The 11921-nt window shown below is 40.2% G+C and overlaps 1 protein-coding gene across 3 annotated transcripts; it reads right to left on the bottom strand.

The window, feature by feature from the left end:
- Positions 1 to 6234: 6234 nt before the first annotated feature.
- Positions 6235 to 8883, bottom strand: LOC309699643 (uncharacterized protein). Of its 3 annotated transcripts, XM_082522759.1 has the most exons (5): positions 8707 to 8880; positions 8475 to 8582; positions 7708 to 7936; positions 7507 to 7599; positions 6235 to 7424 (listed from the first exon to the last, which is right to left on the bottom strand). In XM_082522759.1, the coding sequence occupies exons 3-5, from the start codon at positions 7900 to 7902 to the stop codon at positions 6810 to 6812; spliced, it is 903 nt and encodes a 300-aa protein (XP_082378885.1). In that variant the 5' UTR covers positions 7903 to 7936; positions 8475 to 8582; positions 8707 to 8880; the 3' UTR covers positions 6235 to 6809. The 3 variants fall into 3 exon arrangements, with proteins under 3 accessions (XP_082378885.1, XP_082378886.1, XP_082378884.1); XM_082522760.1 differs by lacking the exon at positions 8475 to 8582 and having other exon boundaries at positions 8707 to 8883; XM_082522758.1 differs by having other exon boundaries at positions 8475 to 8875.
- Between the last annotated feature and the right edge of the window lie 3038 nt (positions 8884 to 11921).

Here is an 11921-nt window from a genome sequence, read left to right as displayed (position 1 = left end):
TGGAGAGCTCTCCACCAGCTGGCACCAGTTGCACTTTCTTTCCAAGCTCCTGAGACAATGGGGACATTGGTTTTTCTGCTAATATGCCCCTTGCAACAGGTGTCCTCCCCAGAGCCTTTTCTCTGATAAGTCAAATTTTTTTAAAAACAAAGACCCATGGAGTCATGCTTTACTTCTGCACTGGATCCACCAAACTGTAAAGTCAGGCCTCAACGACTAAACTGAAACTGAAAAAGTAAAGAGGAGAAAAGTCCTGAAAAGCAGTAACACTAACACAAACGTGTCCGTATAGCACGTCCCCCATGTGTTCATGAGAAAACTTTGAACTCACATAATATGTGACTTGACCCACTTGCCCACCCACCGTGGCACTCTCCACTGCTGCTGTGTGCAAGTCTGACTGAAGACATGAAAATCATTAACATGAATAAAAGGAACTTGTGTTTGAACAACATAATGCTGTAACTTTTTTTTTTTTTACCACACTCATGAAGCCATGAAGTTATGCATGTAATGATTTCAAGGAAAAATGTCAAATTTGGATTCATCACCCAATCAGATCTGTTGCCACTGATTTTCAGTCCAGTTCTTGTATAATGTGGAATACCTCTGCCTTTATTCCCTGTTTCCCTTCCTCAAGAATGGCATCTTTACAGCCGTCCACTGAGACCATTTTATTTATGTAGCTCAAAATCACAACCACAGTGGGCACTTTTATTGTAGGTCAAAGACCCTAAGAAATGGGGCTTCAGTGAACAGCAGTTGGCTCATGTGAACGGCATTTCTTAGGTCCCATGTCAGATGTTTGTTGGATTTTTTTCCCACTTTCTTAAGGACATGACTTTCAGATACTGTTCATCTGTTGTAGGTAGTTTTTCAGGCCTAACAATTCTTCTTTTGTCCTCCACCTGTCTAGTTTCCTCATTATTTAAGCACAAACTCCACATCATGCCAAGTTTGGGGGTTTTTTTATGTTGTTGTTGTTTTTGGCTAACAGCTCTTTAAGGATCATCTTGCTGGTTGCAAAAATACTATTTTATGCCTCTTAAACAATATATTTCTCATTTTTGTCAACAAAAAAACAGATTAGTAGAAAAACGTTTCTGAAAATACAGTTTAAAACTTGTCTTTTGCTTGTTATGTTGTCGTGTGTATCACAATGCTGGTTGGTTCCTTGAGTTGGGTGCCCTTTTCATGCTTGAATGGTTCAAAGGTCAGGGTCGATTGGCTTACCAAACAAAAACAACATACCTCTGAAATGGTCAGGTACAAGGACGGGACTGAAAAGCAGCCAATGTCGAAATAAAAAACTTTGAAAGACCTTCAGAAATCCTGAAGAACTATTGCTCAAGACAAGAAATAAAGCACTACTCAAGACTTTCACAACTTCCTGTAGTGCTAAACACTGCATTTGGTCACCGCTTTTCACACAATTCACACAGAAAAATGAAAGATTAGGAATATTTATTTTAATAAAATGTAGGTTAAGGCCTATTGTTTACATCTTTTTAAACGTCTGCGTAATTCTGTGTAGTCCATACAAACAAAGCTTCACTTTCACAAGAATCAGTGCACAACATAAACAAACAGTCACAGGTTAAACAGGGGCATGACCAAAATATCCGCATATGGGTGTTTTGTTTTGTTTTCTACCCTGTCTGCAGCGCATCTCCGCGGGCTGATCCGACAGGATGACAAAGTGCTTCGAGGGTGACGCCAGCTGCTGTGGGCGGAGCTAGGCGTGACCCCAGACGAGGAAGACGAGTGCGACGTGACTGCCCAGCGCTGTGAAAGGATGTCTACGTTGTGCATATTTATCCTCTTACGTCAGAGTGACACACCTTCAGGAAACCTCAGTAGCTGCTTAGTCGGGACGACGAGCAGGTTCAGAGGACTCATTAGCTGCTCTCTGCTAAACTTCAGAGAGGTTCGAAAAGGGGCGAAGCTCCAGGAAAAGGCGACGCAAACCTCGAGGGTTTTTTAGTCCCACACGTGTGAAATCAGTGATAGTGACAGGGGTGTAATGTAGCCTCACCTAACCTCAACTTTGAAACAGCCTATCTCATGTAAAGATGCTATATGATTTATTATTATAAACCATGGGTGTCAAAAATAAGGCCCAGGGTCCAGAATCAACCCTGCAAAAACTCCAGTCTGGCCCCTTTGCATTGCATTGCACTGTATTTTCTTTTACAGCTTTTGCTACATTGATACTACACTGAAGTAATAAGTAACAGAAAACAATAACATTTCTGTATTTTTTTTTTATTATTTCTCACAACACTATAGTGCTGGTACATGTCTTTCATTTACTAAAGAAGCATTTCTTTATTATCTAGAGAAACTAGTATTAACTAATAAAAAATAATATTAACTCAGCAATTAGTTAATGTCTTTAAACTTACAGAAAGGGGGGTTTTGCTGGCTTTGAGGTTACAGTTGTGATTTGTTGCTATATAAATGAAATAAAGTGAGCTGAAGTGAAATGAATTGGTCCGACCTGCTTGGGTTGTAGTTGGCCCACAGTGAAAAATTAGTTTGACACACTATTACAGACAAACCAGTGAAAAACCCCAAAATAAAAACAAACAGCTGACTATTACAGAGCCATTTGAATGGCGTGACTGATCTGCCCAGTTAAGTAGGTTTAGTAGTCTTTAATGGAAAAACTAAGGCATTAAGCAATAATGACAGTAAAATATTTGTGTAATACACTAGAGGCAGGCAGTCTTATGAGAGGATGTGGATGTATGAGGGCTAATATTAGCTCATTTTCCCCTAGTGGAGCGGCCATGTGTCCTGGCCTACTTGTAAACAAGCGGCAGAAAAACCGTGTGGAGATTAATCCGGTGCATCCTCACACACACAGACATGCAGTTTGGTTTTGTTAGTGAAACAAATCTTCACAGCTTGGTGGGATTGGTATGTGTGTGTGATCCGATATGTTACATTAGTGTAAAGTAAGGAAGTCCTCGACACCCAGAGATCAACGTATCAGTACTAGTTTAATATGCCGGTGAGGATTCTCTGCACGATATAGCGTTCAGGGGATTAAAGCTTGAACCAGTTTACTCAATCAGTAAACAGAAACCTGCAAGTTAATCTTTCACAGTCGACGAGCTGACGAGCTCCAGTTTCCTCTCACTGTGCACTTATAACAAATCTTGCCACTCCTTTTGTATTTTGTTTTGTTTTTTTTGTTTGATATTCATATGAAACTTTGTCTGTTGTTGTAAAATCCGGAGCTTAAAAACACAAAGTGCACAAAATGAAGCATAAGTTAGGGAAGAGATGTGAGGCAGTGAAGAAAGAGAAATGCTGTTTTGTCTCCCGTCCCTCTGTGTGTCACTCAGTCACATGCTTAGTGATTCTGTCTGACTGCCAGGCTCATTCTCTGAGTGTAATCTCTGTTGACCAGTCAGAGGAGGGAGCGAGGGCAAAAAAAAAAAGATGGAGGACTGTGTCGCAATCTAGGTCGTCCACTAGTAATCCCACAGGGTGGAGGTTCTGTTGTGGGCATTCACTGCCAAATGCTGAGCTCAGCCAACTCCTCTTCCTTGTGCCTCTGTTCGCTAAATTCTTGTCTCATGACAGACCTCCCTCAGTTTGCCCTCGACTCACATGCTCCGATGATATCTGCTAGAAATTCCCCAAGTAGGGGGTATTAGTTGATCATTCAGTCCATCTGATAAGTTTGTAATTCAAAAGCGCTGCGTAAGCCCTAAAACAGAGTTCTTGCCAAGCTGATGATTCAGGATGGAGATACAAAGGTGTGAAAAAGTACATAATGCCCTTCCTGATTAGTATTTTATTTAATATTTCTCAAGTTTCATATCAACATACCCATTTAAAAATTAGACAAAGGCAACCTTAGTAATAAAAAATGCAATTTTGAAATGATGCTTTCATTAACTTATTGAACCCGAAGAGTAATAACTGGTTGCGCCAGCCTTGGCAGCAAGAACTGCAATCCAACATCTGTGATGACTGACACCGATGTTTCACATCGCTGTGGAGGAATTCTGGTCCACTCTTCTTTGCAGCTACATTGCAGGGTTTGGTGCATGAACATCTGTTTAAGGTCATATTAAAGCATTTTGATTGCTTTTAAATCTGGCCTTTGACTAGGCCACTCCAAAACCTTTGTTTTGTTAGCGCTGAGCCCTTGAGAGGTGGACTTGCTGGTGCGTTTCAGATCACTTTCCTGCTGCATGACCAAGGTGCTATTGGCATTCAGGGTATGAATCCATAGCCAGATATTCATGGTACCATCAATTACTGCAAGTCATCCTGAAGCAGCAAAGCAGCTCCAGACCCTCACACGACCACCGTGATGTTCTTTTCATGAAATGCTGTGTTAGTTTTATTTCAGATGTAACGAGACTCAAACCTTCCAAAAGGTTCAGCTTTTGTCTCTCCACAAAGTAAAGAGTCTTGGTGTTCATCAAGATGTTTTTTGGCAAACAAATAATGGAATTCTCCCATTATTGTTATTTTTTGCCCAGTCTGTTTCTTATTGATGAATCATGAGCACTGACCTTAACTGAGGTGTTGTCCTGGCTTCTTTTGTGACCTCATGGATGAGTATTCAATGTGCTCTTGGAGTAATTTAGCAGGCCGGCTAATCCCAGGAAGATTCACCACCATTCCAAGTTTTTTCCATTGGTGAATAATGGCTCTCACTCTGGTTCACTGGAGTTCCAAAGGCTTTATAACCCTTTTCATAGATGTCAATGATTGAGTTTGTTTAGATCAAGTTTGATGTGTTGCTTTTTGAGATCTTTTGTCATGCTTTGTCAGACAGGTTCTATCAGATTTGGCAGTAATCAAGACTGCGTGTTTTCCAGTGAAATCGGTTTCTTGCATTCCAAGAAATGTGATTAATCATCATTTCATCATTCATCGTTTAACAGGGGGACAGTACTTTTTAACACAGGGCCAGTTAGGTTTGGATTGCTTTTTTCATTTTAAAATTGTGACAAATATGCAAAAAACTAAATCAAAATCAGGAAGAGGACAAATACTTGTTTACTGTTTTACTTTAAAGGCTATGTCGTAAATGTTCTTCATTTGAAGAGGATGCAGTTTTTTATTGTTGACCTGATATTAAATGTTTGCTGTGTCAGGAATCTGCACAATTCTTGTGTTCCGTCATAGTTTACAGCAAAAACCTAAATGTCGAAATAAAAACACCACCTTCATGGTTCCATGTGGGCTTTCTTCAGTTAAAACTCAAAACATTTCTGGCAATCTCAACTGCTTGCACATCCTTTTACAGTCACGCTTCACCTGTTCCCAAAAAAAGCTGTTTGGAAGCATCGCGTTTGAGAGGGTCACGCAGCACCAGTCCTGCCTGGGCTCATGACTTGCATAATCTGCACGACTTGGTGTCCTTACAGTAGGACATGGTGGTGGAGACTGAAATACTGTCCTGCTTGACCTTCAGTTTCAATCACTAGTACAAGGATTGTGTACCCTTGAGCATTTGTACTGCACGGTTTGTGTCAAAACAATGTAGAGTAGGACACTCATAATCCCTGATTCTTTGCTTTTTATGTTCTATTGTACATGTCTGAACTAAAATCCACTCTGCAGCCCACAGCCTGTTTGAAGCTGCAGGGTCAGGGTGAATAATGGCAAAGGGTGGATCTCTTTCCTTACCGCACTGAAAAGTATGCAAGCTGCTTGCATCATGTTGTATGCATTAATTATGTTTCGGTGATTTGTGACCGAAACACTGTTTTTCTCAAGTTCCCTCCATTAAAAGGTAGAAAGCTTGACATCTGACACATGGACACCTGCTGCAATGTAATGCATTTTCAGAGTGCAGATGCAAGGGGCTGCACCTGCCCTTTTGGCCCATTCCAGAACTCTTGCCTGACGTGGACGCTAATTCACAAGTCCAAACTGACCTAAGCATGCGCTCGGCTAAAGGAGAGCTTCTCAGTCCCAGACCTCAGTGACCTGATTGCTGGCTACTGACATGACTGCACAGGGCACATGCTTTCACGTTATGGTCTTTTTCCCTCTCTTAAAAAAAATAAAAAAACAAACATTTCAAAGCATACTACTCTAGCAACCTCCAGTGTTAACCATGCTAATCACATTGCCAGCTAGGTTATGGTTCAGCAAGGTGCAGGTCATGTGTGCTGAAAATAGAAAAGCAAACAGATTTCATGCGCTGCATATTTGCCCAACTCAACCAACTCTGCAACCTCTGGGAACAAATGAAAGACCTGATATCTTGCATGATTAATTGTATCTAGATTTTTCCCCACTTACAGACATTAAATTTTTCACAACCTAACAAAGCATTGTCTATGCATTCTGTTAGAATATCTTCTGTAGTGTAATAAAGACTGTTGTAATGGTCAGCAAAACTGCATTAAACACCACAAAATGGACAAATATATAGGTATAAAAAAAAAAAAAAACCCCACTTAATTGTGTTGATTTTAATACAAGGTAGTGCGTTTGGGAGTTCAAAGTAAAACTCTACTGCCCCCTTGTGGTCAGTCTGTAGTGACTTCAGACATGTATAAAACGTAGTGGCCGCAATCACAAAAAACCGTGATAAGCCACAATATTTTTTTTTTTTTAACTCCAGGAAACATCAGTATTTTCCCTAAACCATCAATTATCTACAACTAAAAAGTCTACAGCCAAAAATAAAGACATATTACAAACACTCGACATTAAACTACATGCCCACTTTGATATAAAGCCATATTTCTGTTTTTTCCAATAAAACTAGCATATCCCCTTCAAAACATGAAAGTGTATTTTAATAGGAAGATTTTTTTTAACTATCAAAAACGGGGAACACCGGGGGTAAGTGCTGGAAGGGCGTAAGTGAGGCCACTGCTCTGCGGGCTGGTAAACAAAGGGACAGCTCCCGGGTGAACCTGGAGCGAGGGAACAGAATACACAGGTATCCGTTTGACGGGTGTAGTAGTTCCATCAGCAGTGGCCCAGTGGTGTGTGCTGCCCCCTCCCGTGCAGACAGGAGAACATCCAGCTGAAGCTTGTAGGATGAGATGCTGATCTGTGTCCCAGCCGAAGCACCTTTTTGTCCCAGTTCGTCGCTGTGTAGGCTGAGTAAAGTGCTCCACCCGGACTGGCAGACTGAGTGTGGGAGTGTAGGCTTGAGCAGAGGTGAAGTCTCTCTTCAGGATTGAGTCAATAGAGAAAGGGCCATTAAACTTCACCTCAGGTTTGATCTGAGCAGTACTGCGTGGTGCGGGCTCTAGAGAGTGGAGAGGCCTAGGCGGACAGCTCAGGTTCTTGGTCTCCAGTCTGGAGACCAGAACAGGGAAGAGATGGAGAATTTCCAAGAAGTGTTCATGCACCATCTCTGTTGTTATCTCCCTGCAATCCAGCATCCAGTACACAAGCTCACGATTCATTGTGCCCGGAACTAGAATCTGAAAAGCAAACAGTACACATGAGTTATATTTACAGCCCTTTGTGTGTTTGATTTAAATAAATTTTGGAAAAGATGCTTACCTTGACGAAACATTTGTAACCTGTTAAATACCAACTGATGTTGTTGTAAGCATTCCTTTCATCCTTATCAATCACTGAAATCTTGTTTTTCATCTATAAGAACATCAAGTGGAAGGCTTTAAAATGGAAACTTGTGTTTCATATTGGGTGTTTGCATTTATCATAACAGCAGCAACAATAAACACCACACTTATTTCTTACCTGAGTAAAAGTCAGCATCTTATGTGGAGAATACTGGAGAAGGATGGCAAGCTTAGCCAGGTAAGTGGTATTTTTGCTACAGAACGCACTCAGAGGGTTAGATAGATCAGTCAGAGATTTGTCATCTCCAGACTTCTCATCTTTGTCCTGCATCTTCTTTGGAGAGTCAAGTCGAGTCCCTTTCAGTGTCGTCATAAACTTTACCAGTTTGCACCTGAAGCGGTCAGCTCTGGAACAAAAAGGGGATTTCAGGGTGGACAACTTCAGGCAAATGAGCATGTTTTTATAAGATGATAAACCAGGTCCACAAGTGCTGGAGTCTGGCTCCATGCTGAATGTTTCAATGAAGTTTATTAAACTTCATTGAAACATTCAAACATTTAATACTAAACTTTTCATTTACAGAACTGTTAAAACTTCAGACCTCAACCAAATCAGCCAAACTAGACTAAAAGGAAAACACAATTTTTTGCCATTAGTGTAGCACTGAAATTGTGCAAATAACTCAAATTCTTCTTGATAAGAAAAAACTAACTTGAAGTAGTTTGTCTTGTTTTGAGGAATGTTTAATTTTGCTATGACTTAAGTGTCCAGTAACATGAACTTAAAACCTGGCAAAAATGTGTTGAGTAAATTAAATTGTGAACAGAAACTGCATTGAAATGCTCTGGTTAGATTGTAACACTCTTTTTGTCTTCGCCACGTTGCGTCGCCTCAGAAGTAGCCAACCTTTTAATTAAATACAAACCTAGCAGCACAGAACTCACTTTGAAAGTTGTTTCAACGTAGAGGAACAGCCTTCCAGCAGCTGAAGGTTAATTTCAGAAAATCTTCCCCTCACCTATAGTCGTTTCTCCTTACACTTAGTTTAGTTTCTAAAGTTGATTTGAGACACACCACATGCACGCTGGTGGTTCAATTACACAGAATACATAATCGAGTAAAGTTGTCAAACCAATAAGCAATCTATTCACATGCTAACAGTACAATTTACTGCACCTCTCATTTAAAGTCAAACCAGCAGCCTTTTGCTCCACAGTCGTTATTTAAATCAACGACCCCTTTTCAGATTCCTCCACCCATAACCTGCACTGAAAGCAGGATTACAGCTTTACTCTGGTGGATGGTTGTAAGGCTGCAACCCTGACCCATGTGTTTTCACTTGTCTCTGATTAAAGGTGTGCTATTCAGCTGCTCTGGGGTCTGGTCCAAGGAACAGACTCACCAAGGGATCTGTAAAACCCTGCTGACCCTCAAGATTTCCACATGTATTTTAGAAAAGATAAAAAAGATAATTTGGAGAAAACAAGCTTACACATCATACAGCATCATACACAGACCAATTCTGATACAGTTATTCAGAGAGGGACTGAAGCATTGGGGGAAACAATAAGAGGCAATAAAATATGTCCTTCTGTTGTGAAAGAGCAATAAAAAAGGGTTTCTACTAATACAAAGTGCAAATTCTCAGCTGACTAATTCATGACATTTCTTAGAGTTATTCCTTTATTAATAACAAAGAAGGTTTTTAAGACAGACTCATCTTCACTGGTATAACCTGAGGTCATTGTTTCAGGTATTTCATAGTCATACATCCTTGTCCACACAACCCAGCCAAGGTGCTGATTGTGGTTAATTTGAATAAATATACACTGAATTTAGATCTGAATTTAGGTGAAAATGTTTATCCAGGAGCTACTTTTACCATATTCAATTAAATGTAGCTTTATTTATTATAGCAATAACAGAAAGAAGCTAAAAAGGACAAAACTCTGGGGAACTTTGTGACTACCACATTTCTTTTAACACCCACAGTGTGTCCTAATCGCTGCACCAAATCTTTGTGATTGGTGGAATCAAGTGCTGCACTGAGGTCTAACAGGACAAGCACAAAGTTGAGTCCACTGTTAAAGCCCATAGGAATATAATTTGTAACCTTTATTAGTGCTGTTTCTGGGGTGTTGATTAATTTCAACTAACATATATTCATCCAGCTATTACAAGGTCTCTGAAAGGCCAAGTAAATCACTGTGTTGATCAATTATTAAATCATATTAACACAAACTTAGACTGTGTCACGGTCCTGGGTCATTTGACCCAGTGTATTACGTTTTCTTATATTTTGATATTCATTGTTTATGTATAAGTCTCATTTAGTAATCTAAGCTCATTTCTATTTTGCCTTCCTTGCCCTGTTATACTTTATTATCTATTAGATTCTCCTTGTGTCTTCACCCCTTGTGTTTGTCTTCCGTGCCCTTCATGTGTTTCAGTAATGTCGTTGTCTCCCATCTTCTCCTCTTGTTTACATGTTTTCCCTCGTGCTCCTTTCCGCCCGTCATGTGTGTTTTTCCGCAGCTATGTTCTGTTTTGGTTACTGTATGTCTGTCTCATCTCCAGTACCGTTGTTTCCTCTGTGTGTTTATAGTGCATGTTTTAGTCTGCCATGTGTTTCATGTCTGCGTGTTCCATGTTGTCTGCCTCTCATTATGTTTCCTGTTTTATTGTGAAGAATCTGGTGTTTCCATGTTCAGTTTCTAGTTTCACTTCCACTGTGGCATCATTATGTTCAAGCTAATCAGCTGTTTCCACCGTGTGTTTCCACTTCCCCTGATCACCTAAATGTGTGTATTTAGTCCTTGTCTGTTTGTCCTGCTATTCTGCCATGCTCTCCAGGGTTTTCATGTATTCATGCTAAGTCGTCACATTTCAGGTTTTTCCTGTCAGGATTTCCATGTTCATGGTTTTTTATGTTTAGCCTTAACCTAAACTGGGTGAACTAAGTGTTTAGTTTTGCCTTTGCAACTTGTTTCATGCAGCTAAAACCAGCCTTTAATAAATGGCTCGCTTTCAGTTAATTTTAAGTTTGTTTCTACACTTTGTTTTGTCTGTATTTGCGTCCTCTATTCTCCACTCCACACAGTCTGCATCTACTGACTGTAACATAATTTTTAATACTCCACCTTTAATTTATTTAGGTGTAGTTCGGGGTATTATGAGTCTTTCTTTGTGAATTTTGAATGTTTAATTTGTTTTAACTTTTGTTTCTATGGTGTAGTCTCTATGGTGATGAGGTTTGGGGACAATGACAGGAGGAGAGAGAAATATTATATTAGATAATATTCTAAATGTCAAAGATAATAAATTGAATGGATTGCACAGCAGTGCACCATTTAGCACTGTTGCCACATGTTGGGAAGGTTCCAGGTTAAAACCTTAAGGCAGTCTGTGTTGTGTTGACATGTATAATAGGTTATTTGTTAATTCAAGATTTGTGAAAAATAGTGTGAAATGTTGTCTGTCTCCTTGTCTCGGCTCTGTAAAGGTATGGAAACTGCCCTGGAAGTAGCACCCCTCTCACACAGTGACAATAGGGATAAGCAGATGACTGTTATAATTATTAGTATTAAGAAAAGTTATTTAATAGCGTTAACATAATCTTTGTCATCTAACATGAATTCATGTAGAAATAAAAACTGTTAGTGCTGAAGAAATCTTTTGAGTGCACTGACCTAAATGTGTCAGAGGCCCAGACTTTCTTCCCACCCGAGTCGTAAACTGCTGGAATGTAACTTTATACTCTTTCTAGTCACATTCAAATTAGACACACTGTTTGTGATAGTGAGCCATTTTAACTAATGAATAGCAGTGACAGCGATATCACCTCACCCACACAGCCTCGGTCTTCCAGTGATTTTTATATTTGTTAACGAGGAGGGTTGTTTAAGCCTCTAAAGATGTAGCCTTCAGCAAACTTTGATTCAAACATCCATCATAGACGGTCTCTACTTGATGTCTTGAACAAGAAGGCCTCAAATCAGTAAGAAAATTAAGAAATCTCCTAAAGCATGAACATGGACAACCTGATGGCCTTATTCACATTTAGGATTACCGCAGTGGCTGCTCCTCCAACATTAACGACTCATCTTCACATGAAAAGGCGATCGTCAGGAACACCCTAATGAATTGTTCCAGCAAGACATATAGCCTGGGCTGACCACTTCAGGGACACATCATCACCAAGTGAGGACTGCGACAACACTCTCCTGTGCAGAGCTTTACTCTCCAGCAAACGAGATGGAGAACCAGACAGGGAACTTGGGCAGTCCGTTGTCTCTCTCGGATCCGGCCAGCAGTGCTCAGAAGGCTCTGCTCAGCAACACCACCACCTACCTGGCTAAGATTGCCATTGTTCTTCATGATGCTCCAGACAA

This window comes from Aulonocara stuartgranti (genome assembly GCF_965226115.1).
Source record: "Aulonocara stuartgranti genome assembly, chromosome: 22".
Classification (NCBI taxonomy): domain Eukaryota; kingdom Metazoa; phylum Chordata; class Actinopteri; order Cichliformes; family Cichlidae; genus Aulonocara; species Aulonocara stuartgranti.
The sequence above is the reverse complement of the archived record's forward strand: the minus strand, read 5'-3'. Positions and strand labels throughout refer to the sequence as shown.